The following is a 26,445-nucleotide window of genomic DNA, read 5'->3' as shown; positions in this document are numbered from 1 at the left end:
TCGACTCTGGAAATTCCAATGAAATTTCAATCCCAATGGTTCTGTGCCTCTTCTCAGAATCATTCAGAGATCTGTTTTGGGGGGGAAAAAACTACTTGTTGTCTCTGCCTGTAAATAGAGCCTTTTATCATGTGGCCCTATGCGCCACCGAGCCCCTCTCAGCCTGCTGGGTTGGGGCGGCGAAGCGGGCGGCTGTGTTTTCCACAGCCCGCTGAAGGAAGCGTCGCTAAATGGAGGCTTCAGATCCATCACAGAGCGCCCTATTGTCATGTGGAGAGAGAGAGACACACACGCAGGCAAAATGCACACACATTTTACATACATACATACATGCTTGCATATGTAAGCACACACACACAAATACATACAGTACCAGTCAAACGTTTGGACACACTTACTCATTCCAGGATTTTTCTTTATTTTTACTACTACTGCTACATTGTAGAATAATAGTGAAGACATCAACACTATGAAATAACACATATGGAATCATGTAGTAACAAAAAAAGTGTTAAACAAAATATATTTTAGATTCTTCAAAGTAGCCACCCTGTCCCTTGATGATAGCTTTACACACTCTTGGCATCCTCTCAACCAGCTTTAGCTGGAATTATTTTTCAACAGTCTTGAAGGAGTCCCCACATATCTTGAGCTCTTGTTAGCTGCTTTTCTTTCACTCTGTGGTCCAACTCATCCCAAACCATCTCAATTAGGTTGAGGTCGTGTGATTGTGGAGGCCAGGTCATCTGATGCAGCACTACATCACCCTCCTTCTTGGTCAAATAGCCCTTTCACATTCTGGAGGTGTTTTGGGTCATTTTCCTGTTGAAAAACAAATTATATTCCCACTAAGTGCAAACCATATGGGACGGTGTATCCCTGCAGAATGCTGTGGTAGCCATGCTGGTTAGGTGTGCCTTGAATTCTAAATTCTTCATCAACAGTGTCACCAGCAAAGCACCCCCACACCGTAACACATCCTCCTCCATGCTTAACGGTGGGAACCACACATGAAGAGTTCATCCGTTCACCTACTCTGCGTCTCACAAAGACAAGTCGGTACTATAGTTTGGGCTGAGATCCCGCTAACGGGATCGATATGACAACAGCCAGTGAAAGTGCAGGGCGCCAAATTCAAAACAACAGAAATCCCATAATTAAAATTCCTCAAACATACAAGTATTTTACACCATTTTAAAGACCACAGTGTCTGATTTCAAAAAGGCTTTACAGTGAAAGCAAACCAAACGATTATGTTGTGTCAGAGCCAAGTCACAAAAGAACACAGCCATTTTTTCCAGCCAAAGAGAGGAGTCACAAAAAGCAGAAATATAGATAAAATTAATCACTAACCTTTAATGATCTTCATCAGATGGCACTCATAGGACTTCATGTTACACAATACATGTATGTTTTGTTCGATAAAGTTCATATTTATATCAAAAAATTTGTTTACATTGGCGCGTTATGTTCAGTAGTTCCAAAACATCCAGTGATTTTGCAGAGAGCCACATCAATTTACAGAAATACTCATAATAATCATTGATAAAAGATACAACTATTATGCATGGAATTATAGATACACTTCTCCCTAATGCAACTGCTGTGTCAGATATCAAAACAACTTTACGGAAAAAGCACACCATGCTATAATCTGAGTACGGCACTCAGAGACCAAAACAACCCACCAGATGTCCGCCATGTTGTGTAGTCAACAGAAGTCAGAAATAGCATTATACATATTCACTTACCTTTGATGATCTTCATCAGAATGCACTCCCAGGAATCCCAGTTCCACAATACATTTTTGTTTTGTTCAATAATGTCCATAATTTATGTCCAAATACCTCCTTTTTGTTAGCGCGTTCAGTTCACATATCCAAATTCATGCCGCGCGATCACTAGGCGCAGACAAAGTCAAAAAGATCCGTTACAGTCCATAGAAACATGTCAAACGATGTATAGATTCAATCTTTAGGATGGTTTTAACATAAATCTTCAATAATAGTTCCAACCAGTGAATTCCTTTGTCTGTAGAAATGCAATGGAACAGAGCTCGCTCTCACATGAATGAGCATGGCCAGCTCGTGGCTCTGTGGCAGACCTCTGACTCATTCCCCTCTCAATCGCCCCCATTTCACAGTAGAAGCATCAAACAAGGTTCTAAAGACTGTTGACATCTAGTGGATGCCTTAGGAAGTGCAATATGACCAATATCCCACTGTATCTTCGATAGGCAATGAGTTGAAAACCTACAAACCTCAGATTTCCCACTTCCTGGTTGGATTTTTTCTCAGGTTTTTGCCTGCCATATGAGTTCTGTTATACTCACAGATATCATTCAAACAGTTTTAGAAACTTCAGAGTGTTATCTATTCAAATCTACTAATAATACGCATATCTTAGCTTCTGGGATTGAGTAGCAGGCAGTTTACTCTGGGCACCTCTGGGCACCTTATTCATCCAAGCTACTCAATACTGCCCCCTAGCCATAAGAAGTTAACAATACATTTGTGGAGTGGTTGAAAAATGAGTTTTAATGACTCAAACCTAAGTGTATGTAAACTTCCGACTTCAACTGTATCTTTCGGTCTTCCTTTCCTGTGGTGGTCAACATGAGAGCCAGTTTCATCATGGCACTTGATGGTTTTTGCAACTGTACTTGACATTTTCCAGATTGACTGACCTTCATGTCTTAATGTAATGATGGACTATCATTTCTCTTTGCTTATTTGAGCTGTTCTTGCCATAATATGGACTTTGTCTTTTACCAAATAGGTCCATCTTCTGTTTTCCACTCCTACCTTGTCACAACACAACTGATTGGCACAAACGCATTAAGAAGGAAAGAAATTCCTCAAATTAACTTTTAACAAGGCACACCTGTTAATTGAAATGCATTCCATGTGACTTCCTCGTGAAGCTGGTTAAGAGAATACCAAGGTGTCATCAAGGCAAAGGGTGGCTACTTTGAAGAATCTCAAATATAAAATATATTTAGATTTGTTTAACACCTTTTTGCTTACTACACGGTTCTATATGTGTTATTTCATATGTTTGATGTCTTCACTAGTATTTTACAATGTAGAAAATAGTAAAAAAAAATAAAGGAAAACCCTTAAATGAGTAGGCGTTTCCAAACATTTGACTGGTACTGTACACGCTTGCATATGCGCACACACACACGCGCGCGATCTTCGAGGACAATTCACTTCAGCAGACCCCTCCTTCATTCTCTTCTATCCCAGTCGATACATTGACTTATTAGTCAGATTTGGCCAAGTTCAGAATACATAAATATCGGGTATCGCTGATTCCCCTGATCAGTTCTTTCCTCGGACAGTCGAGGGCGTTGTCCATAAGGCTCTGGTCAAAATGAGTGTATTTTTGTAGGAAATACGGTTCCAGTTGGGACGCATTCATCTTTTGACCAGTGGGATGGCGTGACAAAGGGAAGAAGTTACATAACACAATTAGTCATGGCGCTGACAGTGGTCAAAAGGCTCGGCACCCCGTTTTTCAAGTCGCCTCTCGTTACTGTGAGGGGTGTGTGAAGGCCTTTGTGGAGCCGAACCCTCTTAGTTAGACATCAGAGAAAATCAGTCGCAGGCCGCGGATTAGCACACATACAGGGAATTTGGGTCGTGTTGTGGGGTGGGGGTGGTCTGGCCCGTTTTAGGGGTGTCTGTGTCGGGGGAGAGAGAGAGCGAGAGAGAATACAAAATGTGTCAGTTTGACGATCTGTTGATTTAAATTATGTAAAATATTCAGTGTTACCCTTTTTGTTCAATCTTTTTTTGAAGAGATGTTATATATTGTCCCCCTGGATTTGTCTGCTTTTATAAAGTTCAATATTCTGTTTCAGCTTTTTAAGGTTTGGAGTTGAGTCAATGGAGATAACAGAGTAATTGACTTTGTGGATGACACCCAAGTAAGACCTATTTTTGTGACGTCGCGTGTAAACCAAGGGGAATAATTGTTTTTTTTTTCACTTACCTTCTCCTTCAATTCAAAGTCATGTGGTGTCTGCCTCTGCCAGACTTGCTGGCCTATTTTCTTTCATTTTTTTCTCTCTCCTCCCTTCTTCCTCTCTCCAAGGAATGCGTTTGGTTGTTTTCTTGTTTTCTCCCTCCCTCCCTTTATTTCTCTCTTTCTGTTTCTATCAGTCTCTCGCGCCGTTTCTATCGGTCTCCATCTCTCTCTTTCCCTCTTTCAATTCCCTTTCTCTCCCTCCCTCTCTGTTCCCTTCCAAATTTGAGGTTCTCCCTCCCTCTCAGTCCCACCATGCAGAGATCATTATTTTTCTTTATTCTGTTAAGGGAGAATAAGGCCTAAACAAGAAACACTGGACCTATGTTGGTCGTGTTCTATTTCAATCCTATTTCGAGAAGCATGTAGCTACAGGTTGGACCGTGCCAACATCCCGGACCCAAAAACCTGCCACTTGGCGGGGGCAGGGAAGGGGCATCATTGCCCGCCTTACCAGGACATGGCGCCCGCTGAGGGCGGTGGCGTTTTTCTGCCTCACGTGTACCATGTTGGACGCCGCGCACGGGTCTGCTTTGGAGGTCTGTGTGGGGGAGGTGTGAACTCTCTCTCTCTCGCTCTCTCTCGCTCTGGCTTCATTTTCCCTTTCTGTCCCTCTCGGAAGTTGCTGGCTGGCTCTCGCTCGCGCTGTTGTTTGTTGTTCGGTTGTGGTTGGACCTAGGCTTATATGCCTGTTCCAGCTGACTTGCTGACCTGTTCCTAGCTCTCTGACTGGCTAAGTGACACCATAGTGAAGTAAAATGTTTCTGTGTGGTGTTCTGCTATGTGGGAGTTTATCTGTCTTTCTGTCCATCTTTCTCTCTCGCTCTCCCTTTCCTGTCTTTCTGCCTGCCTATACCTACCTACCAAACGAACAGTCTGTCTCTCTGTTTGTCTGCCTCTTGCTCCAAAGCGGCGCCTCTCTCTCTCTCTCTCTCTCTCTGTCTCTCTGTGTGTGTGTGTGTGTGTGCGTGTGTGTGTGCGTGTGTGTGGGTCAGCTGATCCGAAGCAGGGGCGGAGAGAAACATTCCATCCTGGGCACCTCATCGGCAGGCTGCCCCCGTCCTTTCCCCTGCCTCCTTGCTAGCCCCCCATACCATCCTCCTGCTCTGCAGTCGTGCTTCAGGCTGTTGTGTCCACAATCTGCCTCAGCTCCCATTTATCGGTTTTCTTTTTCCATCTTTCTCTCTCTCTTTCACTTTCCATATTTGTCTTGTTCCTCACTCTCCTTTTCGCGTAGATGCTGTCCGTTTTCACCTCCTTTATCTAACTGTTTTTATTATCTTGGAGCCGTCTGTTCCCCTCTTTCTTCATATTGCGTGTATTATGTCTTTATCTTTTCTCTCTTTCTTTCTCTCCCTCACTGTCTCCTCTCTGAATTTCACCTTCTATTACTCATTGTGAATCGGGCTCTCCTCTCAGCCGTTTTCTCCCTTTCAGTATCTCTCTCACCTTTAAAAAAAAAAATCTTTCTCTTTCTCTCCATTCTTTAATCTCTCCATCTGTCATATGTTTCCGTTCGTTGTCTCAGTCCCAATCGTGTTCCGTTGACCCGAGTCCCCCAAGAAGGTATCTAGAGTGAGGAAACTTCTCTCCTTTGCCGTCTTTTCAACCGCCAGTCACACTGCATCATTCAGAGTCTGGGGTAATGCCCCTTTGAAAGTGTCTTGAAGAGGCTATATGCTTTCCTCACCGAATGTGTGTTTTTTTCCCGAAAAATAGACCGATGGATAGATGATGGTGGACTTTTGTATTTTTCTCGGTCTCGTCCCCCCCACCCGCCCCTTTCCTTTCTGACAGTATGGAAACTCACTTGGTGGATGGTTGGGCGGATAGGAGCGGACACTCGCCTGGGATTTATTTTTCTATTGCTTTTTTTATTTTTCTCTCAGGCCCAGCCGCTTGTGAAGGGCCCTCCTTTTGCTCACAGCGCTATCTGCCACCGTCCAGATTGAAACGCATTGTGTAGGGGCTCAACTCGCGGTGGCGGGTTGAGAGTGTTTGTATGTGTGTGCAAACTGGATCGCAGAGGCCCCGGGGACCTCAGAGAGTGTGACGTCTGGCGGGACATGAAACGAGGCGCCTGGACTAGAGAGAGAGAGACTGGTGGGCTGCCAAGGGGGTCCTATCCATAACACCACAGACACCCCACTGGGGACCCCTTTATGGTCACACTGAGTACAGTTTCAAGAAGGATCTAAACAGGACCGTGCACAGACGTTTTGGTGCTCAGAAATAACTTTCAGAGCTCAAAAATCACAACATACCAAATGTCTCTCTAGCCAAAATGTCCAAATGTATAGACCTATTTATTTTCTAAATCAACAGCCAACATCACACATTGTGAGCAAGCTTAATGCCAGACGACCAGAGGTGATTGGCATTGGGAAAAGAGGGTCTTATCAGCTGATCGGAGCGAATGATGACGTAAATATGCTAGCTAGTTCGCTATGCTGTTGAAACCAACTTTTTTTTTTCACTTGATGTGAGTTTGTTCTACTGCTGACATCTAAGACGCAGTCAAGTTGCCCGAAGAAGCTCACTATGTCCCTAACAGTGAGACTTATGACAGATACCACTCTAAAGTAGCCTCCTACCAGTATTCAAGTCTCGCTGCTAGTGGCCCCTACATGCAAGTCAGACAAGTGAGCTTCTTTGGGCTGGGCAGGGGGGGACATTTCTGAGATTCAAGAGGTTATGAAATTTGCTCGTTTGATGAGCACTCTGTTACATTTTAGTTGAAAACCAAAAATGAAAAGAGAATCTAAATTGAAATTAAAAGTAATTCATAGGAGGACAAAAGGGCAGGTGCTCGGGTACAGATTGAGCCCCAACTGTGGACGTGCCTGCATCTAGATAACAGCCAGTTCCCTACAAAACTGTATGAGATAGAAAGCGAGAGGGATAGATTAGGGATGCAACTGTACAGTTGCAATATACAGTACACTGCGGTGTGCAATTCTACTTGGACTGAGAAGAATATCTTCCAGAAGCTTAACTTTCATCCAATCCGCTAGCAGACTGATACAACTCTTGACTGTTAGCATGCCGCTAACATTTGAGACTGCCAGCTCTGAAGCCAAAGCACTGCCTAACTAGTACGTAACCTAGCCAATAGCTGTACTCCCCGCTGCTTGACATGGGCATCTGTGAACCCAGCCAGCCCTGCCAACCTCACAGCACACGACAGATTTTTAATGTTATCGCACCCGTCAGATTAGGCTATATTTGTCTCCTGCGCTCTGCTGGCAGTGCTCTCCATCCTCTCGTTGCTGTCAAGAGGCACCAACGGACATTTTTTGACAGCGTAGCAGAGCAGAGGTGTGGGCAGTGAGTGAGCTGCCTATTTCTGTCCTCTTGACTACGATTCCTACCGTAGCCCTGAATGCAAACATTGCTGGTCCTAATATTTCTCTTATTTCTTAATTCCATTCGTTTACTTTTACATTTGTGTGTATTGTTAGATATTACTGCACCGTTGGAGCTAGGAACACAAACATTTCACTACACCCGCAATAACGTCTGCTGAATATGTGTATGGGTCCTTTGATTTGATTTGAACCGTGCCTCGCCGGCTCAAATATTTTGTTTTCACGTTGTCTTTTACAGCACGCTTCCAGCAACAATGGCGGATGTGCAACCAGGCCAGCCCAGTATGGCTCAGCTCGGCTTGGCTCAGTTTGGCCCTATATAGTGGGATTCAGGTATACGGGTTCCAGCTGGATATGTTATTCCCATGTGGGACATTGCCCCCTGGTGGCTGGCATCCAGGTGTCCAATCTCTGTTTCCCTTTTGTTTCCGCCGTGGAAAAGCCCCGCCGGGCCAGCCACAGCCATTCCATGGGCTCGCCCTAATCCCTCGTCGGAAGTCCAGTAGACGAGTGGCTGACGTTGATTTAAAAACAAGCCTTGCTGGATTTTTAGTTTAGGGACCAGGGATGTGATGCTTTGCATGAAATGGGGGGGGGAAACTTCCACATTGCCAACTGTGGTATTGTGACAAAAAGGTCTGTCTCTGTGTGGAAAATATATTTTGAAATATATGTGTTTTGTTGCGATATATGTTTTAGAGTGTGATGCTGTGTTATGGAATTACACAATGGCACTTTTTATCAGAGATCGTGTGCATAAATATATCTGTCAATGTATTATTATACGCTCCTATTAAAGTGTGCCTCGGTGTATAAGCAGATTTTTTTTTTTTCATAATCAATCTTCATCCTTGAACTATGAAACCCACGTTGTCCGTGTGACAAATAGCCGGTGAACCTTTTTGAATCTGCAATATATTTCTATATGCATTTCACGTTTCACAACTGATGGCTTACTTTGATGTCATTTATCAAGCGATCACCTGTAACTTTATCACCGCCTCTTTAACGCTCCCTCAATGCTCCCTCAATGCTCCCTCAATGCTCCCGCAATGTGTCTTCACCTGAATGCATTAGGGCTATCCCCACATTGATTTCTTGTTTTCCTTGTCGGCAGTGCCAAGTGGCCATCCGGTGGAAAATATTTCACAACACTGCTCATCACTTGAAAGATGGATGGAAAGGGATGTAGAGAGGGGAAGAGGGAGTCGGGAAGGGAGAAAGTGGGAGGGAGAGATGAAAATAGCACTCGGGAATGGAGAAAGGGAGAGCGTGAGTGAAGAATGGAGACAGAGAAACAATTACTGAGAGACAGTGAAAAGTCAACAACATCATGCATCACTCTCAGATTGACCCTGACTCAAATATTCACAACATCATGCATTACTCTCAGATTGACCCTGACTCAAATATTCACTACACTGACATCTACCATCCCTCTCCCCTCCTTCCACCAGGTGCTGATCCGTGTCATCGATACCAACAACCACCGGCCCCAGTTCTCCCAGCCACGCTATGAGGTGGTTGTGGCCGAGGACACGCCGCCAGAGACCGAGGTGCTCCGGATCGGTGCCACGGACGAAGACGATAAGAACAAGTTGACCTTTACCCTCTTGAGCAGCACCGACCCCTTCAGTCTGAAGAAGTTCCGTCTGGACCCGGGAACCGGTGCCCTCTACACGGCCGAGCGGCTTGACCACGAGACCATGCGGCGCCACACTCTCACCGTTATGGTACAGATTTCACGGATTTTCTCGAATCTACCTATTTAATAATGTGTGTTATTATTCTGGTATCAGTGCTGAGTGTGCTGGAAAAACGTGCTAGAGCGTTGGTCAAAGTGGTGTGGTGCTCAGACTATTAACACATGCACTCTACACCCTGAACGAACCCACTCAGCCCAGCCAATCGGAACATGTTGTTTATATCATCATCATTATTACCATAGAAACTGAACAGATAAAAGGAATGTCGGTGTTCTATTAGCATATTATGAAAGGTTTGATTCTGAGCCACTTTCTCCATTGAGAGAGTAACATAGGTTTCAGACCACTCTCTCCTATTCAGCCACTGTGTGTGTCTCTCTCAATCAGCCATTCTCCAATTCCAACAGATGGGCAGTCAGCCTGTATTGATTAATTGTTTGTTTGTTTGCTGGTATTTGCCTTTTGGAACTAACCATGCAGCGCCCATCCAAAGTGATCCCCCCCATTCATTGTTTACTTGTTTGGATCACTGGGAATTAAGACAAAATTAAGAAAAATAGTTACTTTGTTTGTTTTTTTAACGATTTGATGAGTTGCCATTTTAATGAAGTTACTGTTGAGGGAAAAAAAAGTTTGCTTCAGATTGTATTACAACTCTCTCTCTCATTATCTCTTTTTCTGTCATCCCTATCTGTCTCCTCCGCTGTCCTATTCCTTTCTCTGCATCTCTCTCTGTCTCTTCTTTCTTTCTCGCTCTCTTCACCTTCCCCCCCAGGTACGTGACCAGGACATCCCTGTCAAGAGGAACCTGGTGCGCGTCATCGTGGACGTGGCGGACACCAACGACAACGCGCCGTGGTTCGCGGGCTCGCCCTACTCCGGGCGCGTCTTCGAGTCGGCCGCTTTGGGCTCGGCAGTCCTCCAGGTCACAGCCCTGGACAAAGACAAGGGACAGAATGCAGAGGTCATCTACAGCATCGAGTCAGGTTGGCTAACAGCACCACAGGCGCCCTCGACTACATTCTTAGGAGTAGCATGAGGTTGCCCCTAGATGCGGATCTTGGGTCAGTTTTGCATTTTCCACACTAATGGTTAAGTTTAGGATTTGAGGAGGGGTGGCTGATCCTAGATCGGTACCTAGGGGAAACTTCACCCCGGAGCCGCATTCTTAACATGTCAGCCATACTGGCATTCTCTAGCCTCTGGCCAGTCATGATAGAGGTATGCATAGCAGCCCAGTTAGCGATACCAACGCATGGGCCTGGGGAAAATGTATGCAGGGCATCCAGAGGTCCCCTGCCCACTGACCCTCAGTCATGAATGGAATACTTCACGCAAAGTAGGAGGACTTTGTCAGAGGATCTCCAAGCATGTGGGAGTTGGGCCGATGCCCCCTCTGAATTTCACACCATTGTTTTCCCTGTAAAATAAGCTGTGTTTTGGGAGAGGGTCGGGCATGTAGTCATTGGCTGGGTTCTTTGTTTAGGATGTACATTTTTTAGATAGTTGAGATGACTCAAGCTCATTGAAATGTATCTTTCCGGAGAATGAGTCAGGTTTTCAAAGCAGAGGTGGACTGGTGTAGGCAATCTTCACGAATGCCTTTCGAGAGCTATGGCCATTTGGGGGGTGAGGGAATGAAGGGGGTCATGTCAATTTAACTAAACCTAGACATCAAAAGTAGATTTGTTTTTGCATTTTAGCTAACCCTAACCCCTTTCCTAACCTTAACCTAATTATCCTAACCTGCTACTTTAATTATCCTAATCTGCTGTGTAAATTCTCCTAGGCTGTATCCCTTTTAGACAAATGCAGGGAGTATGCTAATCAGAGGGGTTCATCTTGAATTTGCTGTATTGTTTTAAGGAGGTCATACAAAGGATCATTTTGCTGTTAAGAATTTTAAAAGTAAAAAATATATATATATATATATTTATTACTGCTATTAGTCCAAACAAAAACATTGAATAACAGATTCACTACATGGAACAACAGATACACCCCCCCCCCCCCCCAACAAAAAAAATCTGAAGGAAGTTTTTTCTTACGTGTCTGTTCTATATCTAAAAGCTATAGGACATGTATCTAACCCATTATTTTTGACTCTAACCAGTCTCCATATATACTTCCATTAAAAAACTTATACCGGGAAACCTTCAGACGAGTCTTGTGAGGCCTGTGGGCATCCTAGAGAAAAACATGATGTTTGTGACAGTCTCACCTTCCCACAGAGGGAAGTTGTCAGATCGGCTGTACTGACCTCAGACGTGTCCCAAGACGCTTGTGGGGGTCGTGGAGCAAAACAAAGAACACAATTGTTCGTGAGAGTCTCATCCTTCCATAGAGGGGTCATAATAGTTTGTAGGCCAAACTGTTTGGACGCTACCGACGATTTTGTGAGAAGACCAATTTTCAGGATGTCTTATGGTCTGACGCTCTAGCTCTGTCACCTTTCACAGCAGATGTGGAATAGCGCCATCGGCGGATGCAGTGGATTGAGATACATCCTCTGCAAAAAAATACACATCTCTAGCTTAAATTGACTGATTTTTATGGGGATTTTTTATTATGCTAATTAGATTTCCTCGAGGGCGCTGGCATTGACTCTAGCTAATTCAATTTACGGTAATCAAGAAGCCTAAAATTGCACCCTGGCTTTAATGTTTAAGAAATGCATACATTTCCGGCTGAAATGAAAATCAATGCCATAGTAACCACGTTAATAATACATCTTCTTGTCTTCTTTTTTTTGGAACAGGAAATGTTGCAAACTCATTTGCCATTGATCCGGTGCTGGGCACTGTTACCGTGGCTAAGGAGCTGGACCGAAGCAGCAATAACCAGTTTGAACTAGCTGTGAAGGCAACCGACAAAGGAACCCCTTCGCTAACTGCCACCGCCACCGTCCACATCGCTGTCACCGTGTCGGACAATGCCACTCCCAGATTTACTGCCAAGGAGTTCTCTGCAGAGGTCAGCGAATTGGCCCTCCCCGGAAGTTTTGTAACCATGATCACAGCAACCAGCCAGTCCTCTGTGTTCTACCAAATCAAAGGTGGAAACACTGATGGCGCATTTGATGTAAACCCAAACTCCGGTGTGGTTGTAACTTCGAGGGCTTTGGACTATGAAATGACCCCTGAGTACAGACTGACCATCCAGGGAACCAACATGGCTGGTCTTGCTAGCAACACCACTCTGCTGATTCACCTGAAGGACGAGAACGATAATGCCCCCATCTTCCTCCAGCCAGAGTTCACAGGCATGATTAGCGAATTGGCTCCCATCAACAGTGTGGTCTTGACCAGAGAAAACACCCCACTGGTCATCCGCGCCTCGGATGCTGACCGCGATGCCAACGCCATGCTGGTCTATCAGATCGTCGAGCCATTCGCTCACAACTACTTTGCCATCGATTCCAGTACGGGAGCCATTAGAATGACAACCACTCTGGATTACGAACAAAGAAGTGTATTCCGCTTCACCATTCAGGTCCACGACCTCGGAATTCCGCGTCTGTTCGCCGAGACAGCCGCCAACGTGACCGTCGAAGTCATCGATGTCAACGACTGCTCGCCGCAGTTCAGCCAGGAGCTCTACGAGACATCAGTGATCGTTCCGACTTACAAAGGTGTCGAGGTAATCAAAGTCAACGCATCAGATGCCGACTCCGGACCAAACTCCAAACTCTTCTTCTCCATCTCAGAGGGGAACATCGGGGAGAAATTCAAGATGGATTCCAACACAGGCATCATCACTATCCAGAACGTCACCCAGCTAAGAAGCAGGTACGAGCTCAGGGTGAGGGTCTCGGACGGCAGGTTCGCCAACACAGCATCAATAAAGATAAACATCCGTGAGAACAAGGAGAGCAGCCTGAAGTTCACTAGGGACTCCTACAAGGCTTACGTCAAAGAGAACTCCTCTGAGAAGAAAACATTAGCGGTCATTGCCGCTGTGGGGAACCACATCAACGAACCCCTCTTCTACACCGTCCTGAACCCAGACAAGAGGTTCCAAATCAGCCGCACTTCTGGAGTGCTCTCCACCACAGGGATACCTTTCGATCGTGAGGCGCAGGACACGTTCGACCTCGTCGTGGAGGTGACCAGGGAGGATGCTTCTGCCGAAGTGGCCCACATTCTGGTGACGGTGATCGTAGAAGATGTGAACGACAACCAGCCCATGTTTGTCAACCTGCCCTATCAAGCCTTGGTCCAGGTGGACGCAGAGGAGGGTCAGGCCATCCGTCAGGTGACAGCAGTGGATGGGGACGTGGGTCAAAATGCTGAAATCCATTACCACCTGAAAGAACACCACAAGCACTTCCAGATCAGCCCCTCGGGAGAAATCTCCCTCAAACAACAGTTAGACAAAGACTCCCTCAACAGTGAGTTTGTCATCAACGTTGTGGCCAAAGATGCAGGAGAACCAGCCCTCTCGGCAGAAGTGGAAGTGCCCATAACTATAGTAAACAAAGCCATGCCAGTGTTTGAGAAGGCATTCTACAGCATCGAAATCCCTGAAAATATCCAGTTACACACACCTGTAGTTCACGTCCAGGCTACTGACTCCGAAGGCCCCAAGATAGTATACACCATCTCTGAGGGAGATGCCTTCAGTCAGTTTTCCATAAATTTCAACACCGGTGTCGTACATGTAATTCAACCTCTAGATTTCGAGGCCCACCCCGCTTATAAATTGAGTGTCCGAGCCACAGACTCACTGACTGGAGCCCACGCTGATGTCTTTGTCGATATCATTCTGGAAGACGTCAACGATAATCCCCCTGTCTTCCAACTAAAGTCCTACAACGCAAATGTTTCTGAAGCTTCCTTCATCGGCACTGCAGTTTTGCAAGTTGCTGCCACAGACTCCGACACTGGCAACAACAAAATGCTCTTCTACCAGCTAGTTGAAGACAAGGAAAAGAGCTCAGACTACTTCAGCATTGACCGTGACTTGGGAATCATCTGGACTGCTCGCATGCTCGACCAGGAGGAAAAGCAGCAACACAAGCTGACTGTCCGCGCAGTGGACGGAGGAGTGCCTGCCCTCTCCAGTGATGTCACTGTGACCATAGATGTCACTGACCTGAATGACAATGCTCCGGTGTTCACTGAGCGCTCTTACAAAGCCACAGTCAGCGAATTGGCCCCCCGCGATTACTTCGTCACCCATGTCCAGGCGTCCGACGCTGACAGCTCAGACACCGGCAGGCTTGAGTTTTCCATCCTGTCTGGCAATAAGGACCAGAACTTTGCCATGGATAAAAACACTGGGGCCATCGTCATCTCCAACCACCGCAAACTACAGATGGAGCCACTGTACAACCTCAACGTGTCTGTGTCAGATGGTGTATTCAGGACCTCGGCCATGGTCAAAGTCACAGTCAACGGTGCCAACTTCCACAACCCCACTTTCCCCCAGCTCGATTACGTAGTTGAACTCACTGAGAACTCGCCGGTCGGAACATTAGTTGCTGAGGCCAAAGCCACAGATAAAGACGCTGGCACATACGGGAGCCTAACTTACCACATCGTCAACGATTTTGCCAAAGACAAGTTTTCTGTCAATGAAAATGGAGAGATTTTCACCCTGGAGATCCTAGACCGCGAGAACGCCATTGAGAAGGTCATCCCCATATCGCTCATGGCAAAGGACGGTGGCGGCAAAGTAGGCTTCTGCATTATTAATGTGATTTTGACAGATATCAATGACAATGCCCCACAATTCAGGGCAGTGGAGTACAAAGCCAATGTAGCATCGGACGTCCCCAGGGGAACCACCGTGGTGAAAATCGCTGCGTCAGACATGGATGAGGGAAGCAACGCCGACATCGCTTACACTATCGAAGCCGACGTGGAAAACGTGGAGGAGAACTTCGAAATCCACCCCTTCAGTGGAGTCATTGTCACCAAAGAGAGCCTCATCGGACTCGAAAACAACCTCTACGCTTTCTACGTTAGGGCAAAGGATGCTGGGAGTCCTTCCAAGCAATCCGTCGTCCGCGTTTATATCAGGATAGTGGCCCCTGAGGTACCGGTCCCCAAGTTTGCAGAGCCACACTACCGGTTCACCATCGCCGAAGACATGCCCATCGGCACGGATATTGACGTCATCCAGGCGGAGAGTGAACAACCGGTGTTCTACAGCCTAGTGAAAGGCAACACCCCGGAGAGTAACCAGAATGAGGTCTTTGTGGTGGATCGGGACACTGGGGCCCTGAAGCTGGAGAAGAGTATGGACCACGAGACCACGAAGTGGTACCAGCTCACGCTGCAAGCCCAGAGCCAACAGGAGGGCTACGAAACGGTGGCGTTTGTCAACATCAACATCCAGGTCAAGGACCTCAATGACAACAAGCCTGTGTTTGAGTCGGACCCGTATGAGGCGGTGGTGGTGGAGAACCTTCCAGATGGCACGCCGGTGATCCAGGTCAAAGCCACCGACCAGGACTCGGGCACCAACGGTCAAGTCATCTACAGCCTGGACCCCAAACAAACTTTGGCTGAGATCTCTGAGCTGTTCGCCATCAACAGTGAGACAGGCTGGGTGACGACATTGAAAGAGCTCGACCGTGAGAAGACCAGCAAGTACTCCATTGCCGTGCTGGCCACAGACCGCGGAGACAAGGTGCAGCTGGTGACCAGCGCCACTGTGAAGGTTACCGTGGCCGACGTCAACGATAACCCGCCACGCTTCACTGCCGAGATCTACAAGGGCACGGTGAGCGAAGACGACCGTCCGCCCAGTGGAGTCATTGCCATCCTGAGCACGACGGACGCCGACACGGAGGAGATCAACAAACAAGTCAACTACTTTATCACAGGTGGGTTTTTATCTCTAACAATACCAGTATTTTCTCTGCTCCCAGCTCATGGCTTGATAGCCTTCCCTGTTTGTGTTAATAAACAGCTTTAATAAACTCTGCTCAAAAGAGGATTAGACATTTACACCCGCTTAAATATGAAGATCACATCTGCTCTCTGAACATATAATGCACATTCTTTATCTGTAAACACTTTGAATCGACTAATTTGCGAAAGATCAAGGCAAATATGTAGGTCATCAGTAAGAAAGAAAGAAAAAGGTCATGTTTAATTATTTTGATGACACTTTGAAATTGATGGTGGGAAATGCACTTCCTCTGGTGCTCATTAGCGGATGGAATGACTGTGCCACATTTAATAACCAGAGATTTTAGAAATGAGCTCTCATATTAGTTTGGATGCACATTTCCTACTACACAAAAAAAACACCCTCCTTATTATGGTTTCCTGTGTACCAAACATTCTTCATGAACGTTGGTTTGCAAGTTGAAGTGGTTATGATAAATGAATAATAGGACCATTAGCTGAGTAGATTTGCTCAGGCACTATAAAAGATCCCGGGGGTTGAGCACGACTCTGACCAGCGGACAGCTTTTGAAATAGGAAGCGACAACTGGTGGACATGGATGCAGTTCCTCTTTGCGCTTCGCGACCACTCGCAGGACAAGATCTTCTCTGATTCCAAGAACAACCCGCCATTGATGTATGATTCAGTACAGAACACAAACTCGCAAACCCTTGAGATACACGTGCACACGCACACACACACACACACACACACAAAACCACTAGTCCTCTCAAAACCAGAGGCAGGGGCCATATTGTGACGCGTTGCTCATTAGTTTGAATGCCATTCTCCCCATTTGACTCTCCCTATTGACTCGCTCCCCACTGACCCTCCCCAATGACTCTCTACCCATACAGGAGGCGACCCTCTAGGACAGTTTGCGATCGAGCACCTCCAGAATGAGTGGAAAGTGTCTGTCAGGAAGCCACTGGACCGCGAGGAGCGCGACAGCTACCTCCTAAATATCACCGCCACCGACGGCACCTTTGCTGCCAAGGCCGTGGTCGAGGTCAAAGTCCTGGACGCCAACGACAACAGCCCGGTTTGCGAGAAGGTAAAGAGAGAAGGGGGTACACGCTATGCGTGACAAGTATCTGGGGGAAGGGGAAGGAGGTAGCGAGGGAGGAAAATAAGAGGTTTGGAAAGACTTCTCGTTGAAGAAAGGCAAGTGACAATTAAGGGGTAATTTTCTAGCATTGAGGGCTATTTTTACCAGCTAATGCATTTCCATTGCTGATTTGTATTATGGTTTAAGTGCATACTGCTGTCGATTGTAATGACTTTTCATTCTACCCCTCTATCCATTTCCTCCCTTGTTAATATACCTATTGAATGAATCTTATTCTTGTATATTCTACCTTACCTTTACTTCTCTCTGCCCCCCCCCCCCCACCATCAATCTTTTTTCCTACCTTCTGATGTCTTCTCCCCTCTTCCCTCCCACACACTCTCTCATCCTCCCTTTCTCTCTCTCTCCCCTCTCTCCGCTCCCCCAGTCCCTCTACATAGAGAGGGTCCCCGAGGACGTCCCAGCCGGCAGGCTCATCCTGCAGGTCTCGGCCACGGACGCAGACATCCGCTCCAACGCCCACATCTCCTACGAGCTCCAGGGACCGGGAGCCGAGCTCTTCACCATCGACCCCGACACAGGTGTGTGTGTTGGTCTGTCTGTCTGTCTGTTTTCCTGTCTGTCTGTGTTTACACCTCAACACACTCGATGTGTTGACTAGTCTGCCCATGCTACCATACAGCTAATCCAAACTCAAAATAACCACAGGTTTCATGTCTGCCGCAATGTAGAGTCGTTTCGAGTCATTTCAAATGGCTGCACTGCGCTCGCATTCATCCAGTTTACATTCACGGCACGTCCAAGGTTATTCTGACTATTATGACTATCAAATGTCCATGGGTGCGTGATGGCAGCATGACGTGTAACACTAACACACACACACACACACACACACACACACCAGTTTTACAATGCCATGATTTGATGTTTGAGCCTTGCATCCCTACACTCACGGACCCTGTCTTTTGTCTCCCTCTGTACCGTCACAAACAGACACAGTAATAACCTCCCAGTGTGGACACCAGTCATGCACACTGCACACTTTCTGATTGAATCATAATCCATCCACCCCTGTGTGTGTGTGTGTGTGTGTGTGTGTGTGTGTGTGTGTCTAGAGGCAAGGTGGATTTTGTTTACGTCGCATCCTTTTTGATGATTATTTTTAATGTATTCCCCCCCCCCCGAGAACATTTCCCCCGGAGGATTAGCGAGCGATGGCACTAAGAACCTGAGTTTCATCGCACATACAAGCGACGTTGTTCTCGCCTGAAGGTTTCGAGTCTCCTCTGCAGAAAAGCGGAGGCAAAATGGAATGACACGAGTCGGGCCTCGGAAAACACAATACCAGTTAGCTCCCGTTGACCCCCACACGAAATAAATAAATGGCACATTGGTTTATTTCGAGAGAGAGAGCGAGAGCGAGAGCGAGAGAGAGAGAGAGAGAGAGAGAGAGAGAGAGAGAGAGAGAGAGAGAGAGAGAGAGAGAGAGAGAGAGAGAGAGAGAGAGAGAGAGAGAGAGAGAGAGAGAGAGAGAGAGAGAGAGAGAGAGAGAGAGAGAGAGAGAGAGAGAGAGAGAGAGAGAGAGAGAGAGAGAGAGAGAGAGAGAGAGAGAGAGAGAGAGAGAGAGAGAGAGAGAGAGAGAGAGAGAGAGAGAGAGAGAGAGGTGAAGAAACAAGGCAGCGGTGTAGAGTAGGCTAGAGACCGAGAGAGCAGCCCCATACTTTTACAGCACCACAACAGCCCCTTTTATTGTGGTTCAAGTTCAGACGTACTTTGATACCTCTGTATGAGCCAGCGAGGAGGGAGAGAAGAAGAGCGAAAGAATCCGGCCATTTCAATTTGGTTTGGGCCAAATTTGAAGGAGAGGGATTTAGTCAAGGGTATCGAGAGGGGGTCCTTTTTTTCCGTGGCGAGAAGGAGGATCACAAGCATTTCGCCACACCCGCAATAACATCTGCTAAATATGTGTATGTGACCAATAAAATTGGATTTGATTATTGCATGCGAGGAACACTAAGAGGCTTGGTTAGTAACGGCAGTTTGTGTGCTTGTGCGGGCGCCATGTGTGTCCAGCGAGACCCCGGTAATGTTGGCATGCACCATATCCCAGGACACCTCCTAGCTGCTCTTAGCTGCCAACTACTCCTGTCCTCCTGCGTCCCCCTCCCCCCTTCTCCTCCTCCCTGTCAATTATTTATTTATTTCTCTCCATCCTCTTCTGAAAACCATTAGTTGTTTGGATGTGGGTTGGATGCTTGGATCAGGGGAAGGGGTTTGTGGCATACAAGAGGATATGAGGTCTCAGAACACGCATGAATGCAGGCACACGTTGTCTGACTCAGTGATCTGTGAGAAGTGTTACTTCTGAAAGCACCGAAGCGGCTAATGCCAACTTAAAAATAGAGGTGTGTGTGTGGAGGTGAGCATGACAAGGTTGTTAGGTTTTCGGGAACTAAATGTTGAAGTGAAGTTTCCCCCCTAGTTACAGATCAGCTTCCCTCAACCTGAAACCTTTTGTTTTGGCGACTGTGAACACGATGGACAGAGGGAATTATCTTAACGGGACCTTAGAAATGTAGTTGCGTTATCATTTGTACCCGGTAGCGATTTGGTTTCAGTTATTCTTTTTACTCAAACCAGCCGGTGGGCCGCGTTGAATTGGTCGAGGGGCACTCTACACGGAACTAAACGGCACAGAGACCATTTAGCTTGACCTGCTTTTTATTTTGATGCTTTCTCGGAAGGGGCCTGGGAGGGAGAGGATGCTGTTCTAACACTATCTGTCCTTGCAACCCGCAAGCGCTGTAGCCTGTAGAAGTGGGTGTGGATTGCAAGAACTTTTAACGCGCCTGTGTGTGTTTTTGCGTGTGTTTGGCTGCGTGTTTGTGTGTGTGTGTGTGTGCCGTCGCTTTTAATGAGTGCGCGTGATTGACTTGTTTGTGTGTGTTTGGATGCGGGTATGTGTTGTGTGTCAGCGCTTTTAACAAGTGTGTGTGTGTGTGTGTTTGACGTGTGTGTGTGTTTGACGTGTGTGTGTGTTTGATGTGTGTGAGTGTGATTGCCTGCCCCGTTGATTGACACGTACCTTTCTCCGTCTTCCATTTCCCAGGTGAACTGAAGACCCAGCAGCCCCTGGACCGCGAGGAACAGGAGGAGTACCGCCTGAGGGTGCGGGCACTAGACGGCGGCGGGCGCTACTGCGAGGCGGCCGTGCACCTGACCGTGGAGGACGTGAACGACAACGCGCCACAGTTCACCTCGGGCCCTTACGCCATCACCGTCTTCGAGAACACGGAGGTCGGCACCTTCGTGGCGCGGCTGCTCGCCACCGACCTCGACACCGGTACGTTAGTTTGTTTATTTACAAACGAGTTGATCCGTTTTGTTTCTTGTTCTTATCTGACCAGTCTTTGACCAGGCAATGCTGAGCTCTCTGGTCTCGCGCTGTACCCCCGGCGCTCTCGACGCTGTGCACAATGCGCAGTACGTTTCCTCTTTCTGTCGACTCTGCCCACGTCCGGTAGCCGCCGCGGAGCTCGGCGTCGTCCGTCAGTAAACCTAGTCGAATTTGAACCGCGTCATCTTTATTTGTGAACAGGCGAGTCACTTAATAATTCATCTTTCCGCTGAGAAATACAGACGTAGTTGTTTGAGAAGTATGGCTGCTTTGCTTTTCCCCTGCAATGCTGACTCCACAGGATCACAGTAATCCCCACCATTTTACACCAGCCTCTTATGGCGTAAACAACGATGACAGGGATGGATGAATGAAATTCTCTTCTCCTTCGAGCACTCGATTCTAAAAAGGCCTAATGGCCATGTTCTATTTGCCATTTTGCCGGTAGATAAGTCACAACCCACACGTTCTCTTCACAGTCTTCTATGACTTTTGTGTTTGTGTCCCTGTGCGGCTCTGTTGTTAGAGAATGGAGCGTACAGCTTCAGGATCACGGGTTCAGTTCCCGCTGGGGCCACCCATACGAAAATGTCTGCGTGGCTCTGGATGAAATAGTCTGCCCCATATATTTACACCGTCTTTCAGCAAACCCGCCTGACCAGGAGCAGCCGCTTTGAGACGAAACCGATTGGACCCCAGAACTCCCTCAAATGGAGGACAGCTGAAAGCGCTAGTGTGGCGGCCGTATTTAAACTCAAGAGCTCTGATACTAGCGAGCTTCCCTAAAAATGGGACACGATTGGCACTTTTAGCGGCACTACCAATTAGGTTCTGGTTCTTTTACTGGCATTTGATAATGACTCTTCTGACAGGGCAAGGTGTTCTAGACTAGGGGAGCGTGTCAGCCTGTTCCCTTCAAAAGCCTAAGTATGGACGAAAGAGATGCTCGCTCTCTCTCTCTCTCTCTCTCTCTCTCTCACCCCTGTCCTTTCTCTCTCTCTCTCTCTCTCACCCCTGTCCTTTCTCTCTCTCTCTCTCTCTCTCTCACCCCTGTCCTTTCTCTCTCACCCCTGTCCTTTCTCTCTCTCTCTCTCACCCCTGTCCTTTCTCTCTCTCTCTCTCTCTCTCTCACCCCTGTCCTTTCTCTCTCTCTCTCTCTCTCACACCCCTGTCCTTTCTCTCTCTCTCTCACCCCTGTCCTTTCTCTCTCTCTCTCTCACCCCTGTCCTTTCTCTCTCTCTCTCTCTCTCTCTCTCTCTCTCTCTCTCTCACCCCTGTCCTTTCTCTCTCTCTCTCTCTCTCTCTCTCTCACCCCTGTCCTTCCTCTCTCACCCCTGTCCTTCCTCTCTCTTTCTCTCTCTCTCTCTCTCACCCCTGTCCTTCCTCTCTCTCTCTCTCTCTCTCTCTCTCTCTCTCTCTCTCTCTCTCTCTCCCTTTCTCACCCCCGTCCTTCCTCCCTCTCTCTCAGTCCTTCAGTTAAACTGACAGTTTTGACAGATTTAATTGGATGTAAGAACTGGGTCGCTCGTTCACTCAGGAAGTCTTTTTCGACAAGCTCTTCTCACACGAGCACGGAATTCCTAAAGTCCGCCCTTACCTCCGTACCAACATATAGGATATCTGAACGGAGGAGTGGAGGAATTAGGTTCTCACCCTCCCCCAATTTTAGCTGTAGGTGCATTTCGGATCATTTGGAGCTGGAGGGAGACAAAATCGAGACAGCATGCAGAATTCTGCAAAAATATCCTATGTGTACAACATAAAACACCAAATAATGCATGCAGAGCAGAATTAGGCCGATATCCGCTAATTATCAACATCCAGAAAAGAACCACCTAAAAGGAAGCGATTCCCAAGCCTTCCATAACAAAGCCATCACCTACAGAGATATGAACCTGGAGAAGAGTCCACTTAGCAAGCTGGTCCTGGGGCTCTGTTCACAAACACAAACACACCCCACAGAGCCCCAGGACAGCAACACAATTAGACCCAATCAAATCATGAGAAAACAAAAAGATAATTGCTTGACACGTTGAAAAGAATTAACAGAAAAACGGAGCAAACTAGAATGCTATTTGGCCCTGAACAGAGAGTACACAGTGGCAGAATACCTGACCAATTTGACTGACCCAAACTTAAGGAAAGCTTTGACTATGTACAGACTCAGTGAGCATAGCCTTGCTATTTTGAGAGGCCACCGTAAGCAGACGTGGCTCTCAAGAGAAGACAGGCTAAGTGCACACTGCCCACAAAATGAGGTGGAAACTGAGCTGCACTTCCTAACCTCCTAATGTATGACCATATTACAGACACATATTTCCCTCAGATTACACAGATCTACAAAAAATCTGAAAGGAAATCCCATTTTGATAAGCACCCATATCTACTGGGTGAAATACCACAGTGTGCCGTCACAGCAACAAGATTTGTGACCTGTTGCCACAAGAAAAGGGCAACCAGTGAAGAACAAACACCACTGTAAATACAACCCATATTTATGTTTATTTATTTTCCATTTTGCATTTTAACTATTTGCACATCGTTACAACACTGTATCTAAAGACAAAGGTCTTTATTCTTTTGGAACTTTTGTGAGAGTAATGTTTACTGTTATTGTTTTAAATATTGTTTATTTCACTTTTGTTTATGATCTATTTCACTTACATTGGCAATGTAAACATGTGTTTCCCGAGCCAATAAAGCCCTTTGAATGAGATTCATTTGCATTCCTTTCACACGTGTTGGTATCACATATATCACACACACAGACCTGTAGAGTTCTAGTTTGGGTCTTTATCGCCAGCCTTGTAAAATGTGTATTGGCTGATTTATGCCCGTATTGCCAGGAGAACCGAAGAGTCCCACGCACAGGGAAATAACAAAGTCAAGGCCCATCTATAACGACTCTGACGAGACAAAATATTATTATTTTTTGCCACAGTCCAGGTCACACTGTCCTCGCTCACTCAGCCAGCGGCCATTGGACTGAGTGTGTGCGTGTGCACCGGCGTGCGTGTCCAACCTCCATTGTCAGATAGAGGATTCATTCACTATTCGGGCGGGATATCATCGACATTTGAGACTCAGAGTATTTCTTTGCTCCAAATGTTGACACATTTCGAGCACTGCCAGTTCCCGACACCAGTTGTGCTATCTAGACCGGCTCATTTGGGTTGAAGATATTTGGCAGTTTCATACTTACTCGCGTCATTGTCCCTGCTGTGTGCCCACTGCCATGGCGGCGCTTCTCAAAGTGGTTTCTTATCGGTCTGGGGGAAAGAAGCGAACAAACTATGAAGCTGGTTGGTGACCTTTATTGGCGTTTAAGGTAGAAGTTATGCTGACACATTCCTTTCTCTATTTCTTCTCTCTTTCTCTCTTTTTTATCTCTCTCTCATTTTCTCTTTCTCTTCCCTTTCTATCCCACTATTTCTTCCCATCTCTTTCCTCTCTATCCCCCTATCTCTTTCTCCTCTATCCCCCTATCTCTTTCCTCTCTATCCCCCTTATCTCCCCTCTCTTTCCTCTCTATCCCCCTATCTCCTTCCTCTCTATCCCCCTATCTCTTTCCTCTCTATCCCCATTATCCCCCCATCTCTTTCCTATCTTTCCTCTTTATCCCCCTATCTCTTTCCCCTCTATCCCCCTTATCACCCCATCTCTTTCCTCTCTATCCCCCTTATCTCCCCCTCTCTTTCCTCTCTATCCCCCTATCTCTTTCCTCTCTATCCCCCTATCTCTTTCCTCTCTATCCCCCTATCTCTTTCCTCTCTATCCCCCTCTCTTTCTTCTCTATCCCCCTCTCTTTCCTCTCTATCCCCCTCTCTTTCCTCTCTATCCCCCTCTCTTTCCTCTCTATCCCCCTTTCTTTCCTCTCTATCCCCCTATCTCTTTCCTCTCTATCCCCCTATCTCTTTCCTCTCTATCCCCCTCTCTTTCCTCTCTATCCCCCTCTCTTTCTTCTCTATCCCCCTCTCTTTCCTCTCTATCCCCCTATCTCATTCCTCTCTATCCCCCTATCTCTTTCCTCTCTATCCCCCTATCTCATTCCTCTCTATCCCCTATCTCATTCCTCTCTATCCCCCTATCTCATTCCTCTCTATACCCCTATCTCATTCCTCTCTATCCCCCTATCTTATTCCTCTCTATCCCCCTATCTCATTCCTCTCTATCCCCCTATCTCTTTCCTCTCTATCCCCCTATCTCTTTCCTCTCTATCCCCCTATATCTTTCCTCTCTATCCCCCTTATCCCCCCATCTCTTCCCATCTCTCCCCAGTTATCTTCTGAAGTGTTTTTTTTTCTTTCTATTCCTTGTCTGTGCTGTCCCTCATTCTATTGGGTAAACAGCATTCATGTGGCTCATACTAGACGCAAACAAGCTTTCTTGCCACTTTGGGCTGAGGAGGAACGTCTTTGTTACCGCTGTCAAAGTTTCAACGAATGCTGTCTTCCGAAGGCACAGTTTAATCAAACCCACAGTGCCGAATTTGGAGATAGTCAGTTAGCATGTAGACATTTTGTCTGCCTGTGGTTAAGTAAAATGGCAGACTGGTTTTGGATACCAGATAGGGATGCAAGATAAAAGTAGGAACATAGTTTTATAAGGTACTGCATAAACATGACACAATCAGGCCACAGTGTGGGAGGAAACCTCCAGAAGACTGGATATGAAGTATAATCGCCTGGTGTCGGGAGTCGAGATTGCTTAACGATTTGGCGCGATCCACTTAGACGTCATCAAGCAATTTCCGTCGGCCGAGTAATTTGGTCTGATAAAAGCGACGGTGACTGGAACCAACAGGTGGCAATAAGCCGGGCTCCCGCCGACAAGAACTGCATCCCAAATGGCACCCTGTTCCCATTGCAGTGCACTACTTTTGACCAGGGCCCGTTTGGTCAAAAGTAGTGCACTATCGAATAGAGTGCCATTTGGGACACAGACCGAGTCTCTTTAGTCGTAATGAGATGCGCTGAGGAGGGGAATGTGTGTGTGTGTGTGAGAGAGAGAGATGTGGGCCACCTGCAAAAAGGCATTATGGTTATTGTCCACATCCGTCTCTGTCTTGTTTTTGGACCGCCCTGTCGGGAAGCGGCGAGGTGTTATTACGAGGGCGATGTGACTTGCATGTTTGCTTTTGGTCGGCGAAAAGGGTATATGGTGTTGAACGGCTGATATGACAAAGTATTGTTACTCAGGAGTGTGTGGCTGTATTGCTGAGAAAGTACACAGAGATTTATATTGTTTCCCGTTTGGATTGTTCATGGTTTTGCTTTCCAACAAAGGCAAAACGATAATGAACTGTCACTCAGAGTAATGTTAGTCTAATGCTCTTATGTCAGAATATCAGATTCTACACATTTAGTTTTATTTTAGTCCATGTGTTTTTAACACGATCTCCATCTTTCTCTGTCTCCTCCCCAGGCTTGAACGGCGACATCCTCTACTCCCTCGCCGACTCGGCCGACGGCCACTTCTCCGTGGACGAGCGTACCGGCGTCATTGCCTTAAAAAAGCCCCTGGACCGTGAGGCGCGGGCTGTGTACGAGCTCAAAGCGCGCGCCTCCGACCGGGGCTCCCCGCGCCGCCTCTCGTCCCTCTCCCGCGTCACGGTCTCCGTGCTGGACATCAACGACAACCCGCCTGTGTTCGAGCACCGCGAGTATGTGGCGGGCGTTTCGGAGGACGTGGCGGTGGGCACGCAGTTGCTGCGGGTGCACGCCGCTAGCCGGGACATTGAAGCCAACGGGGAGATCGCCTATGCCATCGTGAGCGGGAACGAACACGGCATGTTCAGTGTCGACCCTCAGACTGGTATGTATCTCTCTATCTCTGTATTGTCTCTCTCTCTGTATTGTCTCTCTCTCTCTCTGTATCTCTCTCTCTCTCTGTATCTCTCTCTCTCTCTGTATCTATCTCTCACTCTCTGTATCTCTCTATCTCTCTCTGTATCTCTCTCTCTCTCTGTATCTCTCT

At 47.0% G+C, this 26,445-nt stretch overlaps 1 protein-coding gene across 9 annotated transcripts in view; it reads left to right on the top strand.

Annotated features, from left to right (window-relative positions):
• Positions 1-26,445, top strand: part of LOC110497459 (protocadherin Fat 1) — a 103,000-nt gene that overhangs the window by 57,906 nt on the left and 18,649 nt on the right. For all 9 annotated transcript variants that reach the window (XR_005037671.2, XM_090210669.1, XM_036954381.2 and 6 more), the window contains 7 exons: positions 8,855-9,130; positions 9,879-10,089; positions 11,862-15,935; positions 16,861-17,057; positions 17,500-17,653; positions 20,182-20,415; positions 25,894-26,283. Coding sequence is in view for 8 of the 9 variants with exons in the window: in XM_090210669.1 (XP_090066795.1) it covers positions 8,855-9,130; positions 9,879-10,089; positions 11,862-15,935; positions 16,861-17,057; positions 17,500-17,653; positions 20,182-20,415; positions 25,894-26,283 (5,536 nt within the window). In the remaining variant the exon portion in view is untranslated. The remainder of the gene's footprint in view (positions 1-8,854; positions 9,131-9,878; positions 10,090-11,861; positions 15,936-16,860; positions 17,058-17,499; positions 17,654-20,181; positions 20,416-25,893; positions 26,284-26,445) is intronic.

The sequence above is a fragment of the Oncorhynchus mykiss genome, chromosome 19 (genome assembly GCF_057628025.1).
Source record: "Oncorhynchus mykiss isolate SJ-2025 chromosome 19, ASM5762802v1, whole genome shotgun sequence".
NCBI classification, from domain to species: Eukaryota; Metazoa; Chordata; class Actinopteri; order Salmoniformes; family Salmonidae; genus Oncorhynchus; species Oncorhynchus mykiss.
Note: the sequence above shows the minus strand (reverse complement) of the source record. Positions and strands in the feature narration are given on the sequence as shown.